General features: G+C 60.0%; 1 protein-coding gene and 1 long non-coding RNA gene across 12 annotated transcripts in view; one reads left to right on the forward strand and one right to left on the reverse strand.

Annotated features, from left to right (window-relative positions):
• The first annotated feature begins 66 nt into the window (after positions 1-66).
• Positions 67-7,537, forward strand: LOC115502851. Of its 3 annotated transcripts, none has more exons than XR_003965217.1 (5): positions 67-500; positions 588-660; positions 1,192-1,243; positions 2,038-2,265; positions 6,231-7,537. It is a non-coding gene; the product is annotated as an uncharacterized LOC115502851 (long non-coding RNA). The 3 variants fall into 3 exon arrangements; XR_003965216.1 differs by lacking the exon at positions 6,231-7,537 and having other exon boundaries at positions 67-154; positions 289-500; positions 2,038-5,115; XR_003965214.1 differs by lacking the exon at positions 6,231-7,537 and having other exon boundaries at positions 2,038-5,115.
• The window catches only part of DPP9 (dipeptidyl peptidase 9), a 43,017-nt gene continuing 30,262 nt past the window's right edge, over positions 4,898-17,652 (reverse strand). For 7 of the 9 annotated variants that reach the window (XM_030298565.1, XM_030298552.1, XM_030298612.1 and 4 more), the window contains 7 exons: positions 14,756-14,891; positions 13,056-13,201; positions 11,931-12,077; positions 11,000-11,152; positions 10,185-10,327; positions 8,767-8,878; positions 4,898-5,962 (listed from right to left, as the gene is read on the reverse strand). In XM_030298565.1, the coding sequence (XP_030154425.1) occupies positions 5,870-5,962; positions 8,767-8,878; positions 10,185-10,327; positions 11,000-11,152; positions 11,931-12,077; positions 13,056-13,201; positions 14,756-14,891 (930 nt within the window). In that variant the 3' untranslated portion in view covers positions 4,898-5,869. Of the gene's footprint in view, positions 5,963-8,766; positions 8,879-10,184; positions 10,328-10,743; positions 10,879-10,999; positions 11,153-11,930; positions 12,078-13,055; positions 13,202-14,755; positions 14,892-17,652 lie in introns of those variants that run through there. The other 2 variants (XM_030298594.1, XM_030298585.1) reach the window with 2 other exon arrangements.

The following is a 17,652-nucleotide window of genomic DNA, read 5'->3' on the forward strand; positions in this document are numbered from 1 at the left end:
TTGGGGCGGGGCTTAGGCTTACAGGGGGTGTCTCCGGGGGGGGGAGTGGCCATAGACTGCCTTCCTGCCTCCATTCCTAGCCTTGCGACTGACCCTACAGCTCTTCCAGTTCGTGCATGTAGACGGAGTGAGGGAAATGGACGATGGCCATTGGGTAAATACCTTATAATTGTTGCAGCCAAGATCCCTGGGTGGATCTGAAGTTCAATAACGGGAAACCTCATTTGGAATGGAATGGGGAGGCCGGCAGGGAAAGCTCTGCACCCTAGGACTTCTGGTCAATTGCAGGCCCAACAGGAAGTCCAGCGCCTCGCAAGTCCACAGTGTGTTAGCCACTACTGCGCAGGCCCAGCAAGAGGAAGTTTTTCCCTTGCCCCACAACAGCGCAGCCAATGAGAGGCAGCCACAGCGCAGCCAATGAGAGGCAGCCACAGCCCAGCCAATGAGAGAGGCAGCCACAGCCCAGCCAATGAGAAGCCACCACACCTGGCACCGCCGAGGTAGGGCAGCGGACTTTTTGTTTAGAAGAGCCCCTTGCCAGTTCCTCTTTCTTCTGTAAGATAATATCCCTCTCCCTTGTTCTGCAGATTTCCCAATGGTTTTGCCGTCCTTAGTTCGCCTGTCCCAGGTTGCAGTGCTCTGCCATTCCTGTTTTTACTGGTAAAATAACTGTCAGTTTTATTTTTTAAGGTTAACAGATCTAACAATTAGTGGGGGAAAAGATGAGAAACAGGTTATTTCTGTAGCCTCAAAGTACTTTCCCCCAAGATAGTTATTCGTTATAAAGGGAAAAGTAGTAATTTTACAACGAAGACACGTCTTTAGCCCAGTGATCTAAGTTAAGGGCGCCAGTGAGGCCGCAACGTGGAGCCGCTCACAGGGTGCACCGAGAAGGGCATTTTCAGTGGCGCCTCTAGCCTTCCTGCCCCACATGCATGACTTCAATCTCATTATAAGCAAATGTCAGACAGAATCCGAAGCTGAGGGCCATTCCACAAGGTAACTGGGCAGTACTCCTAAAAAAAAAAAAAAAAAAAAAAAAAAAGGCTGAGGAACCATCACAGGATGGGGAGACCAGGACAACAAAACACGATGCGGGCTCCTGGATTGGCTCCTTGTCTTAGTTCAGTCTGTTCTAACAAACACACCGCAATCTGGCGGCCTATAAAGAAACACATGCTTATCTCTCAGGGTTCTGGAGGCCGGAAGTTCAAGATCAAGGCAACGGTAGATTTGGCGTCAGGTGAGGCCCACCTCCTGGTTCGGAGGCAGCTCAGTGCTCATATTCTCAGGGTCCTCGGTCCTCCCAGGGCGCAAGGGGCAGGGCGCTCTCTGGGGCGTCTCTTGTGGGGGTGCTCGTCCCATCCCGGGGGCTCCACCCTCTTGACCTAACCTCCTCCCCGAGGCCCCACCTCCTGACACCGTCACCCTGGGCATCAGCTTTCACCATATGAATTTTGGAGGGACAGGTTCGTGCATAACGATCCTGGACCAGAGAAATGGCCTCTACACATTACATAACAGGATTGTATTGATGCTCATTTCCTGATGGAACCATGGTTACCTAAGATGTTCACATGAGGGGAAGCTGGGTGGAGGGCATCTAGGAACTCGGTACTATTTCTGCAACTTTTTTGTCAGCCTAACGTTATTTCAGAATAAACTAAAAAGAAAATAGTCCCTCTCTCATGGGGTTGTCAGGATAATTAACAGAACATGCAGGTGACATTTTTTACAAGGACTCTGAATCGTAGCTTTCCCCCCCCCCAATTTTTTTGGTCATACGTGGCTTGAGTTTCCGCGGAAGCACCACAATGGTGAGGGCCAGAGGGTCCAGGATTAAACTTGTTTCCCTGGTCCTTCCTGACTTGAGAGAACAGAATCCCGAAAGATAATCTCACAGGTTGCCCCTAAGCTGAGCTCGAGTGCCAACTTTCGGGGTCTCGAGGGGGTGAAGGCCATTTTCAGGGAATGGGCAGCCTGGCCTGACTTGGGTGGGATACCTGTTTGCTTGAAGAAATCTCTTTCTCCTTGCAGCTGCCTGCTCTGGACCCTTTGAAAGGAAATCGGCTCCAGAAACCAGATGATCACAGTCTTGCTGTGTTTCACAGAGCATGTTCTGGTTCCGTTGATGTCTTCCCCATTACCTCCCCTGCTGTGTTTGACCTTCAGCCCCTCACTGTGAAGGATTCAGTTAGCAGCCATGTGCCCGTTGCTAACAAGATGCTTCAATTGTGTGCTGTTTGAGTCTCCTACTGAAGAGAGGTAGGTTGGCGTGTGCGTGTTTTTCCTTTTTGCAAAAAAAAAAAAAAAAAAAAAAAGCAAAAAAAAAAAACCCCACATACTGGAGAGATTGAAAGAAAAAATAAACATCATTCCAGAGATCCTGCTTTTTAATCATGACGAACTCTGGCAGTCCTTAAGGAAACCATTTGATGACACAAATGTCAGTGGACATCTCTCTCTCTGCTCAGGACACCATAAATGGGGTGGGTGTGGACATAACTGGGATGCACGGAGGAGCTCCTTTCTGGAGAACAAACAGTTTTGTATTATGATTGGGATGTTGGTTACAGGAATCTATGCGGGCGACAGAAAGGAAAAGACACACACACATACATGCTCTCACCAGCCAGCACATGTAAAAGCTGATAAAGTCCAAATCAGGAATAGAGTCTAGTTAATTGCATTGCACTCGTGCCAGTTTCCTGATTTTGACAATGGCCGAGGGTTAGGTAAGATGTGAGCTGGATGGAGGGTACCTGGGATTCTCTGTACTATTTTCACAACTTCCCGTGTGTCCAGAGTTAAAGTTTTTGTGTGTTTTTGTTTTCTGTGTGTGTTGAAACACCACAAACCTGTTAGGCAAATGACAAACCGGGAAAGAGCTTCAACCAGCAGGACACAGGCTTTCGTGTCCATGACGTGTGGGTTCCTGCCAGTTAGGGAAGACAGGAACTTTTCCAGCAGGAAAGCAAGCCAGCCCGTGTACAGGCAACCTCAGACAGTACCGGGCACCCTCCCTGCTGACGGATCCCCCGCCAGTGGTGGAGAAGAGTGGCCCACGTATCAGCCTGGAAGAGACAGATGCCTCTCCCTGCCACCTCCGCGACCGAGACTTTCGGCCAGCGGACACTTGTCCTCTTGTAGCTGGCCTTCACCCATCCCTCCTTCCTGTTGGCACCCCACTGACACTTCCGGGTTTCACTGTCAGGGTAGGAATGTGACTGACTGGAGTTTGGCCAATGGATGCTGTCTCACGACAATCTTGAGTACTGACTGTGGGAGGCAGGGGTAGAAGTTTCCGACAAAGAGTTCCTGCTTCGAGACAAATGCAGGTTTCCAGCTGTCAAGGCTCCTGGAGCACGCCCAGTGTCCTTTCCCACCGGTTCTGTCATTCTGTGACTTGTGACCAGTCCCCTCCTTCACTTTAAGTGAAAGACTACTTATTCCCAGGACTGATTTTTTAGAACATTCACTGGCTGAGCTTCCTATCCGCAAAACACACGGAGATCGACAACACAGTTCAGTTTGCAACATGGATGACAAGGGACTGATTTCCTTCACATATAAAGAGTGTCCACAAATCGTTGAGGCCAATAGATCAAAAGAAAGGTGGGCAAATGGTCACTAGTAAACAAGTATCTTAAAACATGAAAATATTGCCGCAGATAAAATTACAGTGAGATGCCACACCTCACGGGCAAAGATAAAAAAAAATAATTGATAACAGGTGGTTCTGGTGAAGAAATGGAGACACGGGCGTACTTCACCCTTATTGGAAAAGTTTACATTGAGGTGTTCTCTTTGGAAGGCAATTCGGCAACACTCGAAACTAAAATCGAATATGCCTTTGGATAGTTCTAGGAAGTTACCCCTATAAACTCAAACATATGCCCAAAGTACGTACAAGACTGTTTACAGTTATCACTTATACTGGGGGCTGGCCAACCACAGCCTGGGGGTTAAATCTGGTCAGCTGCCTGGTTTCTTAAAGAAGGTTTTATTGGCACGCAGCCAAACCCACACATTTACATATTGTCTGTGGCTGCTCTGGGGCCAGGAGAGCAGAGTGGTTGTACCGGTCTGGCCTGCAAAGCCGAAAATATTTACTCTCTGGCCTTTTACAGAGGAAGTCTGTTGACCCCTGATTTATGCGGATTCAAAAAGCCCCAAATAACCTGTTTATCCCTTGATAGGTGCCTGGCAAAATAAATTATGGCACATTCATAAGCAGGAATAGAATACAGGTATTAAAAAATAGAGACTGGGATGTGATTCCCTGTCTGGAGCGAAGGCATCTTTCCTCTATATATGCTTTTGCACTCAAGTTTTATTATATTTTTTAAGCCATTAAAAATAAAAGCGGGGCTTCCCGAAGTATGGAGAGGGTGAAGGCGCAAGGAGAGGTCGTCCTGCTGTTAGGAACTCATGTACCAGAGTGCCACCTGCCCAGGCAGTCTCCGGTCTCCCTGGGTCAGGGCTGCTGGGTCAGACGGGAGAGGGGAACGGCCTGCCCTCCTTGGTCGGCATTTCCCGATGCCCCAACCGCGGAGTCAAGCCTCTGGACACACACAGGCACCAAAGGAAGTGAAGGCGGCCAGGCCAGGGCAGAGTGACCGCCAGAAGGACTTGCACCTTGGCTTACGCTGTGGCCCTGAGGAAGCCTGTGGGCTGCACCAGGCCGGCCGTGACCTCCTGGGCTGGGTCCCTAGGCGACTTGCAGTGGCTGCATCAGGACCCCGCGGCTGTCCTCGACGGGACCAGTCTGATGGGGGCAGGGCACCCTCCAGCCCGGGCAGCTTGCGGCTCCGTCGCCTCCCGGGACCCGCCCAGGCAGAGGCACAGCCATCAGCGGCCCCGGGGCTGGGAAGGAACCTTAGGCAGGTGGCAGCGCTTCCGTCCGGAATTGTTTAATGAGTCTACTTCTTACACGCATAATTATAAAAGAATAAGAATCGACAAAAATATTTTCTTTCCATAATATGTAGAGGTGGTTCGTTTCCGGTGGGGGTTTTCATTTGTGTGTGGTTTTTGTTTTGTTTTTTTGCTTTTGTTTTCCTTTTCGCCCGCCCCCGGCAGGAGTCTTGGCGGGGAGGGGAGGGGAGGGGGAAGGCGAACCCTGAGGCGGGGACGGCTCCGTCCCAAGCCCGGAGCCCCCGGTCTGCGCGCGCTTCAGAGCCGGGCAGGAGGCTCCCCGCTCCGGGCCGGGAGAGGACGGGAGCCCGCCCGGGGCTGGCGGCGGACCCCATCCCCGGTTTAGGCACCCTCTGCTCTGCTCGGTCTCTTAAATAGTCGTCAGAAGCGGCCCCCCCCCCCCCAACAGAACGCGACATGAGGTGGGCGGGGCTGGAGGGCAAGGCAGTCGCATGCTTCGGTGGCGGCCGGCGCGCTGCGGGCTGGGGCCGGGGACCGGGTGGGGAGGCCCCGCGACGGAGGCCCGGTCCCCCCAGGGTCTCCGCCCCCCCCTCACACCCCCCGCCCCGTGCCCAGCGGAGTCGGGGCTCCCGGACAGCGTGGAGAGGAGGGGATGGCTTGAGGACGCGCCTCTGCGACGCGGGCCTCATCTCGCCGTCCTGGCCACCGAGAAGCAGCAGGCAAAACGGCCAGGAGCATTAAAACAATGATAAAAGGCGCGGGGGCGGCGAAGGCGGAGGCCCCGGGGCGAGGCTGGCCAGCGGGGGCGGCGGGAGGAGGCGCCGAGTGGAGGGGCCTTCGGGGGCCACTCGGCCCCTCCCGCCCGCTCCCCCTGCGGTGGCGGCGGCGGCGGCGGCGGCGGCGGCGGCGGCGGCGGCGGCGGCGGCGGCGGCGGCGGCGGCGGCGGCGAAGCCACTTGTGCTCTGAATGTGCAGGCCCCGGGGCGCGGGGCTCAGAGGTACTCCTGTAGAAAGTGCAGCAGCGTGACTTCATAGTGCTCGCCGGACTCGGGGCAGCGGATGCTGTGTCTCTCGTTGGGGTAGATCTGGGGGGACAGAGGAGGCAGGGCTGGTGGCACGGAGGGACTCTGCCCCAGGTGCTGGCCCACGCCGGCATCCTGGGTTCCCCGCTCCGGCCCTGGGCTCCTGGGGGGTCGTGGAGACGAAAGAGCAGGTACGCTGGGCTCGCGGACCTGGGTTCCAACCCCCCTCCGCCACCCACGTGCCGTGCAACCCTGGGCCCCTGCCGAGCTCCCTGACGGCAGCCCCACCCCCAAAATAAACCGGAAGAAGAACTCGGGCCTTTCTTTGCAGGTCCTTTCAAGGGCTCGCCAAGCTCCAGGCTCCACCCGCCGAGCATCTGCCCGCAAGCTAGGAGCTGCCCCCCAAACCTGGGGACACAGAAGGGCGCTGCAGCAGGTCTCAGGGACACTTGCTGCTGTCCACTGGGGCCACTTCGACTTCACCGGAAGGCCACATTAGGACTGCACGTGCCGAGGCCCCCAGGACAAGCGTCCCGCCCCAGGCCTTGTCTTACCACCCGAGGGGGCATTATCCCCACAGGGGGCAGTGACATGTTGGTGCCAAGGGCCACACCTAAGGAATCACCCGGTCCTTGAGACGTGGTGGAGCTGACATCCAGGCCCTAGGGTGGACGGCGACAGGCCTTCGGGCCTTGCTTCTGACCACGAAATGAGGGCCCTGGCACTCGAACAGGCCTCAGACCATGGGGATTCACGGGACAGCTTTGAAACCTGCTCCAGACTCTCCCAAAGTACCCAACCCTGGTCTCAAGTGGGACAGGGCTGGCTGGTGTCAGGGCCGGGGGCCTGTTCCTCATGTCTTCCTGCCGGCAAGGCAGGTTTGTGAACCGAACTATTCTTTCCTCTCCAGGCCCATGGCCACTGCCCCAGCTCACTACCCTAGAATATGTCCAAGTGCCCAGGGGTCTCCCCTCCTCCTCCCTTGCCTTCTTTAATCCGTCCCTGGATGAAGCCTGACTCTGGTCATACTGTCCCCAGCTCAGAGCTCCGCAAGGACCTGCCAGCCTGACATCAAGACCCGCCTCCCCAGTCCCGTTGCCCCTACGTCCTCCCAGGCCTCACTCCTTCCACACTTTGGGCACCAGCACTGCCTGTGACAGACCCTTCACACCAGCCTGGGTCCTGGCTGCCTGGTCACTTCTTCCTCCTCTTGGCTGTGAGGGCAGGGAGAGGGGTCTGTGCATTCCCCGCTGTGCCCCGGGCCTGGCCTGGGACAAGTGTGATGTGTGAACAAGGAGGGCCCCACCAGGCTCCCAGCCAACTGTGAAACAAAAGGGGGGTGCTTTCCACCTCCTTCACAAGCTGCCAGGCTCCCATCCCCAGTGGAGTGTCTCAGCTCGCCTCCAGCTTCTCCCGGGGAGGCAGGGGTACAGGACTACGGGCCCACCTGTGTGCTCAACGCTCTCCCGAGAGAACCCATTTGGCCCTCGAAGCCTCACCTACGGCCACACACGGAAGCCATCCCAGCCACCCGGCTCAGGGTGTCACGTCACGCTCAAAAAGGATGTGTGAGGGGGCACCTGGGCGGCTCAGTCAGTTAAGCGTCCACCTTTGATTTCCACTTGGGTCATGATTTCCCAGTCGTGAGATCAAGCCCCGCACCGGGTTCCTCGCTGACGGTGAAGCCTGCTTGAGATTCTCTCTCTCCCCCGTCCCTTCCCTGCTTGTGTGTACGTGTGTGTGCTCGCTCTCTCTCTCTCTCCCAAAAAAAAAAAAAAAAAAAGAAAAAAAAGACAGTTGAGGTTTCATCCTGGCCCTGCCTCACCCTGGTGTGCAGCTGCCTCTGGTCTGTTTGTCAGGCGTGTGCGCGGCTGGGGGGGGCCTCCCGAGAGTGAGCTCTGCCTGCCCTCCGGCCCTGTCTGGAAAGGCATGCCCAGCCACAGGTCCCTGTGGCCCGTCCCCACTGCCCTGTGGCCCTCAGTTTCCCCATCTGTTGAACTGGCAACACGGCACTCCCCGAGGACAGGGCGCGTGGAGGCATCTGGGGGTGGCAGCCTGTGATAAAATCTGTCCCTCTCACCTCCCCAACTCCTCCTGAGTCTACCAGGCCTCCCACTCGCTCAGCCGGCCCCTTTCCTGCTGGGACAACGGGCTATGGCTCACGTCCCTCTGGTTCCCATGGGCCCCTGTCCACAAGGCAGCCAGAGGCTGGTCACTCCGGAAGCTGGCTGACACCTCTCCTCACCCTTCGGTCAAAATCCAGCCGAGGCCCCGCCTCCACCGCTGAAGCCCCGCCCCTCGCCTCCAACCCCCCCCCCCCCCCCCTCTCGGCCCCTTGTAAGCCGCGGAAGCCTGCTGCCCCAAACCCCACCCCTCGCCAGAGGGGCCGCCCTCTGCCCCGCCTTGGCCCCAACTCCTCTCCTGCTCCCTCCATCCACCCTGGTCTTTCGCCCCGCCCCCGCGCTGCTGTCTCTGGCAGCGTCCTGAGCCTGGTGTCTGCCCACCGCCCCCACCGCCCCCCCCCCCCCCCCCGGGCTGAATCCCATCCCTACTCTCCAGCACCCTCAAACGTCCCCTCCTGGGGGGAGCGCTTCTCTGAGCCCAGTCACACACAGATGCTTTCAGCACCCTGTACCGTTTCTCGGTTCCAGATGAAATGGAGCGTGAGCGAGGATTTTCGGCACGCCGGCCCCTCTCCACCAGGCTGGGCTGGGGTGGGTGTGGCCTGTCCCCTCGGCGTGCCCGGCACTGAGGGCAGCGTGGCCCCGGGCACCATCGGGGATCAGTAGTGACCGCTGAATGGACGCGGGGGGACACGGGGCCTGGGGAAGGTTGGGGGAGGCCACTGGGGGGCAGGGGCCGCCCACCTGGAGCTGGTAAGGTTTTCCGGCTCGGATCAGCTGGGACACGAGGAAGTTTGTGTGGAAAAAGTGCACGTTCTCGTCCAGGAAGCCGTGCAGGATCAGCAGGCGGTTGGGCCTGGAAGGACAAGGCTGAGTGAGGGTCTCCCGGGACCCTCTTCACACACGCGGCCCCAGGGGCGGCCAGGAGAGCGCGAGGGCACCGGGGGGCACAGGTGGGCCTGGAGACTCCCCCGCCTCCCTCCAGGCAAGGAGGGGCGCGGGTGTGTGGGCGCTCCGTGTGGAACGCCCTGAGCTACGGGGAAGTGTTTAGAGCGGTGCTGCCCCACGGCGCCGTGGGACGATGGAATGTTCTAGACCTGCCCCACCGAATGCGGTTATCGCGGTCATCACCGCACGAGGCTCCCGAGCACTTAAAATGTGGCAAGAGTGGCCAAGGAACAGTAGTTTGTCGGCTTGTTTTTGTAAGGGGATTTTAAAAACTAACTTATTGAAGTGAAGTTCACATAACCTAAAAAGTACCTCATTTTAAACTGAACGATTCAGGGGCATTTGGCGCATTCCCAGCGTTGTGTGACGGCCACCTGCATCCAGTTCTGGCAAAGCCCCCCCCCCCCCCCCCAACCCGGCCTCCCACAACCACCAATCTGCCTCGATGGAGTTATTCGTTCGGTGGCTGTGGACAAACGCGAGCTTAGATTCAGTGGCCACATGCGGCTCCTGGCTTCCGTGCTGGGCGGCACGTGCCCAGAGCACCGGGGTTCCAGCTTGGCTGTCCCCAGGGTCCCCCGGACCACACTCCAGACCGAGGAGAGCAGCCTCACCGGGACAGGGGGCCCAGGTGGGGTCAGCCTGCTTGGAGTGCCCGGCACTAAGGCGTGGGCCCAGGGCAGCCGTTCACCAGACAGAGCCACACCAGAAGGTGGCGACACAGTTCCTTCCTTCAGAGAAAGGCCACCAGCAAAGCGTGACTCGGTGCATCTAAGCCGGTCCCACGGACCTGGATGTTACAACCACGTGGACTTGTGTCCTGAACCACCGCACGTCAAGTCCCACAGAACAGAGACCGATCAGGTTCAAGACCGACCGACGGCCCCACAGCGGGACACGTGCTTGGGGAAGGAGGGAGGCCCGCGTGTGCAAGGCAGTGGGACTCTAGGGCCTTCTTTCCATCATTCTGAGGGTAGGGCCGAGGCCTCCTCCCTCCAAGAGCACCCGGGTGCCCACCTGCCTCGGTAGGCAGCAAGCAGGGAGGCCCTCAAGGGGGCGGGAGGCACCGTGGACACCCAGCTTCGTGGAGGACCGGCCTGGGGCGGCCTCCCGGACACAGAAACGGCAGGGGCCGGGGAGGGGTGGTGGGAGAGAAAGCGGGGGGAGAGGGGGGTGCTTGGTGACCCAGAAGGCTGGAGCGGGCGGGGCCTTACTCATTGGGCAGCTTCTCCACGTGCAGAGCCACAGAACCCGCCTCGTAGCCGAGCTGGTTGTTCTCCGGGACGTCCATGTAGCGCTCAGTGTAGCCGGTGTCGTAGGCCATCCAGACTGTGACCGGGGCGCCCGCGATGGCCACCTGAGGGCCACAGTGGACAGAGTGGGGTTGGAGAGACAGAGAGGGGCGGGGGGAGGGAGAGGGAGAGAAGAGAGAGAGAGGAGAGGAGACACACACACACACGCACAGGTCAGGTCTCGGGAGCCCTCGCTCGCCTGCCGGCTGTCCCGGGGCCTCCCCCGAAGGACGTGAGGAACGGGCATGCACGGGGGGACTGGTGGGGGGGGCCCTCAGACCGTGCGCCCCTGTGGATCATGGATCGAGCGCCGTCGAGGGAGGGCGGGTGAGCTGAACGAGTACGTTCAGGCCGGGATCGGCCCCTCCCCGGTCCCACCGCCTTCCTGCCTCCTCCTCCTCCTCATCGCCGCCCCGCGGTGCCCTGTCAGCGCCGCCGGCCTGGGGGCCCCTCCCCCGACGCTCTTCACACCATGCCCCACCTCTGCCCATCCGAGGCCGGGGTCCCGGGCTCAGCCTCCCACAGAGAGCTGCTGGTGGGGTTTTGTGCAGCCGGATGCCATCCTGGGGTCAGCAGTGGCGGGCAATGAGGAGGGGGGCTCGGCCCCACGGGGCTGCTGCGGGGAGAAACAGCCACGTGGCAAGGCCCCTGCCGAGATGCCTCTCCAGGGGGGGCGGGTTCCGAGGGGCACGGGAGGGTGCCAGCAAACGGGGAGGGGGGGACGGTGCGGCACCCACCTTGAACACTTGGGGCTTATGGATCAGCCCCATGAGCGAGAGGAAGCCTCCGTACGACCACCCGTGGATGGCAACCCGGCTCAGGTCGACGAAGCCGTACTTCTCGGCCACGAACTGCAAGCCCTCGACCTGGTCCTCGATCTCCACCTGGCCCTGAGGGATGAGGCCGGGCACCTCTCAGACGACTCCTCCCGCACGTGCGCCCTGCCGTCCCGCCTCCGTCCCTTGTGGACCAGAAACGGGTCTCTGGAAGCTACCCCTCTCTCCAGACCCTGTTCGAACCCGCTCTCTGGGGTGGCGGCCAGACGGGCCCGGCGCCAGCCCTGCCCTGCCTCTGCCTGGCTGGCTGGCTCTGAGAAAGTCACATCCGTTCTCTGGGCCTCTGTCTCCTAATCCCTAAAACAGGATGTCGGCGTGATAGGGCCCATTTCACAGTGGGCACAAAGAGGAAACGGGACGCTGAGTGTCCTGCACTCAGAGGCTGCCACCTGCTAAGGGCTCAGTGAACATCACCTTCGTCATCTCCATCCCCATCACCACCGCCATCATCCCCATCATCATCCCCATCCTCTCCATCCCCATCACCACCGCCATCATCCCCATCCTCTCCATCCCCATCACCACCACCGCCGCCGTCACCATCAGTACCGCTCCTACAGCCACCAGCCCCCGGCTGGTCCGGCCCTTGGGACGTCCTGCCGATGGGGCCTATGCTGATGTGTCTGGCTCATCTGGGCCTCGGGCACCAGGCGGGATGTGCGCACACCTGGCTCCCGTGGGGTGCCGCTCAAAGGAGAGCACCAAAGCGGACACCTTCCTCGGCTCCAAAAGGCTGCCCTGCTCATTCCGGGCATCCCAGCCAGGCCCGCCCTCAGGGAGGGGCTCCCCTCACCGCGCAGAAAGGCCCGGAGAGACCGCGAAGAGACGTTACCATTTGGTTTTTCAGGGCTCCTTCGAACCGAAGCCCCCGCTGACACGAGCCCCTGCCATCGATCACGACCACGGCATAGCCCAGGGATGCCAGCGTGTTGAGCCGCAAATACTTGATGCCTTTGAAGGAGTTGTTTACCAGCTGCACCTGTGAGGGGAAGGCGAGGAGGGGCCACGGAGCTTTGGACAAGCGGAGGGGCACCCAGTGCGTGACACCAAGCGGGAGGGGCCGGATGGGCCAGAGGCCGGTGGGACGGGGCCGGGGGGGGGGGGTCTCACAGCCTCATCGAGGCTCCTGTACTTTGCCGTGAAGGCTGCGGACGGCCCTGGAGGGGTTCTAGCCACGGGGGAGCGGGTCAGACGGGCCCACTCTGCCCCAAGCCCGTGCTCAGGAAAACAGAAGGGAAAGCCCCGCTCAGGCTCCCTCCTCGGCCAGGGCCTCTGCCGCTGGCCTTCCCTGGAATTACTCCCCGATTTCTTGAGCCACAGTCTGCCCTCTTTCTACCCCGCAGTTCCCTCTAAGAAAACAGACGAGAGCTGTCGTGCCAGACAGCCGTGTTCCCTGAGTCACTTGACTTCATCCAGTTCCTCGTTTTGGCCCTACTGACGTCCGGAGCCTTATCGGTCTCCGTCACGGGGGGCCATGTCAGGGGCCGCAGGGTGTTGACTGACCCGGGCCCCCACCCTCAGCTGTGATGACTACAAACGTCCCTAGACATCGCCAAATATCCCCTGGGGGACGGAACACCCCCGGGCGAGAACTGCTGTCTTAGATGGACCCCAATTCCAACCCGGCCACCTGGGCCTGTCTTGTCCCCTTGTTGGAGAACTGGGCCCAGGGCCACCTCTGTCCCCGAGCTGGTGACCAGGGGTGAGAGGGGGTCACTGCTGGGCAGGTGGGCCAGAAGGACACATGGGTGTTAGCGGGGCTTCCCAGAGGGACAAGGGAACATCAGCAAGCGGAAGGGGCAGGGGGCTGCGTGGGAGGGTGGGGTGTGCAGAGACCCAAGGATCCCGTGTGGCCACTGGGGACGGGGCCTCCGTGCACTAACCCTTCTTCGGCCTGGCTGGTGCCCAGGTCCCGGCACGAAGGAGGGGGGGTGTGGGGAGCGGGGCTGGCACCCACCTGGGGGCCTCCGTATACAAAGAGGACAGTGGGGTGCTTCTTTCCCAGCTGCACGGCGTGTGGCTTGTAGATCATGCCGTAGAGCCGCACGTCCGACCGCGTGTGGAAATGGAAGATTTCGGGGGGCACGTAATCCGGGGGGCAGCCTGCAGAGACACAGCGGCTATGGCTCCTCGGGCCGGGGGCGCCCGCGAAGCACTCTGGCCGAAACCCACGCTCCACTGGCCGGCCCTCAGCTGCAGAGGGCGCCTTCTGTACTTCCTGACAGTTTAAATGACAATCCGAGGGCCCGAGGGGACTCTGGTCCTGGGAGTGTGCCCGGGGTACAGCCCCCTGACACCCGCTCATCTGACCTCCTGTGGGGGTGTCAACGCCACCCCTGGGATCTGAGTAGCAGCCAGTTTTAATCGTCTGCTTCTCTGACTTTCACCTTTGGTTTTGCAAAGCAACACTGGTTTTCCAATCATGACAGTGAGGCAAAATCTTTTAAGCTTATCTCGCAAGTTTATTTAGGTGGCAGATAGAGGAAGGCGATTTAAAAAGAAAAACGAGTCAACTGTAAGGTAGGTTGGGGGTTGGCAACTGCTCCGTGTAAAGGGTCAGATGGTAAGTATTCTTGTCTCCGTGTCTTAACTACACAGCTTTGCTGTTGCGGCCCTAACGTGGTACCTAAGTGAGTGCCGACTTCTCACAGAGACGGTCTGCAAACGTGGCAAGATCGGGAGTTTCGGGACATGGTGCCTCGGTCCACCCGCCTGCAAGCCCGGGGCCGGGACACCTGACTTCCCACTGCTGTCCCCACTGCTGTGCCGTGTGTCCCGGTAGGACCCATCCTCCCCTGGGTGTCCCCGTAGGTGAAACTGGGACCAGAGTCCCTGCTCTGTCACGTCCGTGGTGATGTGGGGCGCGTCACGGACCGAGCTGGTCCCAGAGCGTGACGATGTAACAAGATGCTTTCCAGCCCACAAACACCAGGGATTCTCATTACCTAGAATGTTCTGGAAATCTAGCAGACGGCAGCTCTGGGGTCAGGCAAGGGTGTCTTTTTTAGCGAGTGATTCCCGTGTGCCAGGCGAGGTACGGAATATTAAGGCCTTCTTCCTAGGGACCGCCTGCCATCGTGCCATTTCATAGAGAAGGGACACATCTGAGGGAGCCTGACCGCCTGGCCTAGGATTCCATAGCCAGCATTGGGCTCTGGGGCCACCCTGCGGGCTCCCGGGCAAACCGGCAAGATGCCTCGTGTCCCCCGAGGCCGTGCTCGCGCCCCCGCCCCCGGCTCCACCACACACAAAGCCTTCGGGACGTGTGCCCCGCGCAGGTGCCCTCGGAGACAGCTGCCCACGGGTGAGGATGCCCCGCACAGGGCCTGCCCGTGTGTGGCAGCTGGTCGTGAGCGGAATCTGCGCCCTGTGCTGTGTCGTCCTTAACTGCAGCACAGAAATGAGACGCTGTCCAGGTGGCAGGCCCCACGGGACAGTCAGGGCCACCGGTAATGCCCAATGAAGAGCTCTCAGGGCTCCGGGGAGGGGCCAGCAGGCAAGGCCCTGGGCCCCTCGTGGCCTCGAGGCTGCCGGGACGGCCCCCTCTCATCGGTGTTACTTGAGAGGGTCGCATCCCATTTCACAGATGGGCAAGCCGAGGCCCCTGGCGGGGGTGGGGGCCTCGGTCAAGGTCCCCGGGGATGTGGGGCTACTCACTGGCCGCCTCCATCATGCTGGCCCAGAACCGGGGCTGCTTGTGCAGAGGGTCGTCGTCGGGGCCGCTCAGCTTATAGACGTGCACGCAGGGCGGCGTGCCCACGCTGCTGTAGTGGCTGATGAACATGTCGAAGTTCTGTAGGCGGGACGGGGCGCTGAGCACCGCACGACACCAGCGTCCTTCCCTGCCCCCCGTCACCCACCAACCTATTTGCTGTCTTTGCCCTGGGTGCTCACTTGTTTAAGCTTCAAACTCCTCTGCCCCCACGAGAGGGGCGCTATTACCGGCACCCCCATTTCACAGGTAAGCAAACTGAGGCCAAGAGGAATCGGTCCTCTGGCCAGGGGCACACCCCCACCCCACCCCCCGTGGTAACTGATGGACCCAGGGTCACACCCAGATCCTTCCGATGCCAGAGCGTGCTCACGTCGCTGGCTCTACAGCCGGCAAACTACCAAACGCTTGCCCTGGACTGGAAGTAGCCCTGTGCACGTTCACGGCCTGACTTTCTAGAACGTTCCCACAAGCTAAGGGGGTGGGGCAGTAATGCTGCCATCTAGCATGTCGGGGGAGTGCCCACCTGGCTGGCTTTCTAGAACGTTCCCACAGGCTAAAGGAGGGGGGCAAGAATGGTGCCATCAACCACGTCGGGGGAGTGCCCACCTGGCTGACTTTCTAGAACGTTCCCACAGGCTAAAGGAGGGGGGCAAGAATGGTGCCATCAACCACGTCGGGGGAGTGCCCACCTGGCTGACTTTCTAGAACGTTCCCACAGGCTAAGGCGGGGGGCAAGAATGGTGCCATCAACCACATCGGGGGAGTGCCCACCTGGCTGACTTTCTAGAACGTTCCCACAGGCTAAAGGAGGGGGGCAAGAATGGTGCCATCAACCACGTCGGGGGAGTGCCCACCTGGCTGACTTTCTAGAACGTTCCCACAGGCTAAAGGCGGGGGGCAAGAATGGTGCCATCAACCACGTCGGGGGAGTGCCCACCTGGCTGACTTTCTAGAACATTCCCACAGGCTAAGGCGGGGGGGGGCAAGAATGGTGCCATCAGGCACGTCGGGGGAGTGCCCACCTGGATGACTTTCTAGAACGTTCCCACAGGCTAAGGCGGGGGGCAAGAATGGTGCCATCAACCACGTCGGGGGAGTGCCCACCTGGCTGACTTTCTAGAACGCTCCCACAGGCTAAGGCGGGGGGCAAGAATGGTGCCATCAACCACGTCAGGGGAGTGCCCACCTGGCTGACTTTCTAGAACGTTCCCACAGGCTAAAGGCGGGGGGCAAGAATGGTGCCATCAACCACGTCGGGGGAGTGCCCACCTGGCTGACTTTCTAGAACGTTCCCACAGGCTAAGGCGGGGGGGGGGCAAGAATGGTGCCATCAACCACGTCGGGGGAGTGCCCACCTGGCTGACTTTCTAGAACGTTCCCACAGGCTAAGGCGGGGGGCAAGAATGGTGCCATCAGGCACGTCGGGGGAGTGCCCACCTGGCTGACTTTCTAGAACGTTCCCACAGGCTAAGGCGGGGGGGGGGGCAAGAATGGTGCCATCAACCACGTCGGGGGAGTGCCCACCTGGCTGACTTTCTAGAACGTTCCCACAGGCTAAGGCGGGGGGGGGGGCAAGAATGGTGCCATCAACCACGTCGGGGGAGTGCCCACCTGGCTGACTTTCTAGAACGTTCCCACAGGCTAAGGCGGGGGGGGGGGCAAGAATGGTGCCATCAACCACGGCGGGGGAGTGCCCACCTGGCTGACTTTCTAGAACGTTCCCACAGGCTAAGGCGGGGGGGGGGGCAAGAATGGTGCCATCAACCACGTCAGGGGAGTGCCCGCCTGGCTGACTTTCTAGAACGTTCCCACAGGCTAAGGCGGGGGGCAAGAATGGTGCCATCAACCACGTTGGGGGAGTGCCCACCTGGCTGACTTTCTAGAACGTTCCCACAGGCTAAGGCGGGGGGGGGGGGCAAGAATGGTGCCATCAACCACGTCGGGGGAGTGCCCACCTGGCTGACTTTCTAGAACGTTCCCCCAGGCTAAGGCGGGGGGGGGGGCAAGAATGGTGCCATCAACCACGTCGGGGGAGTGCCCACCTGGCTGACTTTCTAGAACGTTCCCACAGGCTAAGGCGGGGGGGGGGGGGCAAGAATGGTGCCATCAACCACGTCGGGGGAGTGCCCACCTGGCTGACTTTCTAGAACGTTCCCACAGGCTAAGGCGGGGGGGGGGGCAAGAATGGTGCCATCAACCACATCGGGGGAGTGCCCACCTGGCTGACTTTCTAGAACGTTCCCACAGGCTAAGGCGGGGGGCAAGAATGGTGCCATCAACCACGTCGGGGGAGTGCCCACCTGGCTGACTTTCTAGAACGTTCCCACAGGCTAAGGCGGGGGGCAAGAATGGTGCCATCAGGCACGTCGGGGGAGTGCCCACCTGGCTGACTTTCTAGAACGTTCCCACAGGCTAAGGCGGGGGGGGGGGCAAGAATGGTGCCATCAACACGTCGGGGGAGTGCCCACCTGGCTGACTTTCTAGAACGTTCCCACAGGCTAAGGCGGGGGGCAAGAATGGTGCCATCAACCACGTCGGGGGAGTGCCCGCCTGGCTGACTTTCTAGAACGTTCCCACAGGCTAAAGGAGGGGGGCAAGAATGGTGCCATCAACCACGTCGGGGGAGTGCCCACCTGGCTGACTTTCTAGAACGTTCCCACAGGCTAAGGCGGGGGGCAAGAATGGTGCCATCAGGCACGTCGGGGGAGTGCCCACCTGGCTGACTTTCTAGAACGTTCCCACAGGCTAAGGCGGGGGGGGGGGGCAAGAATGGTGCCATCAACCACGTCGGGGGAGTGCCCACCTGGCTGACTTTCTAGAACGTTCCCACAGGCTAAGG

This window comes from Lynx canadensis, chromosome A2 (assembly GCF_007474595.2).
Source record: "Lynx canadensis isolate LIC74 chromosome A2, mLynCan4.pri.v2, whole genome shotgun sequence".
NCBI lineage: Eukaryota > Metazoa > Chordata > Mammalia > Carnivora > Felidae > Lynx > Lynx canadensis.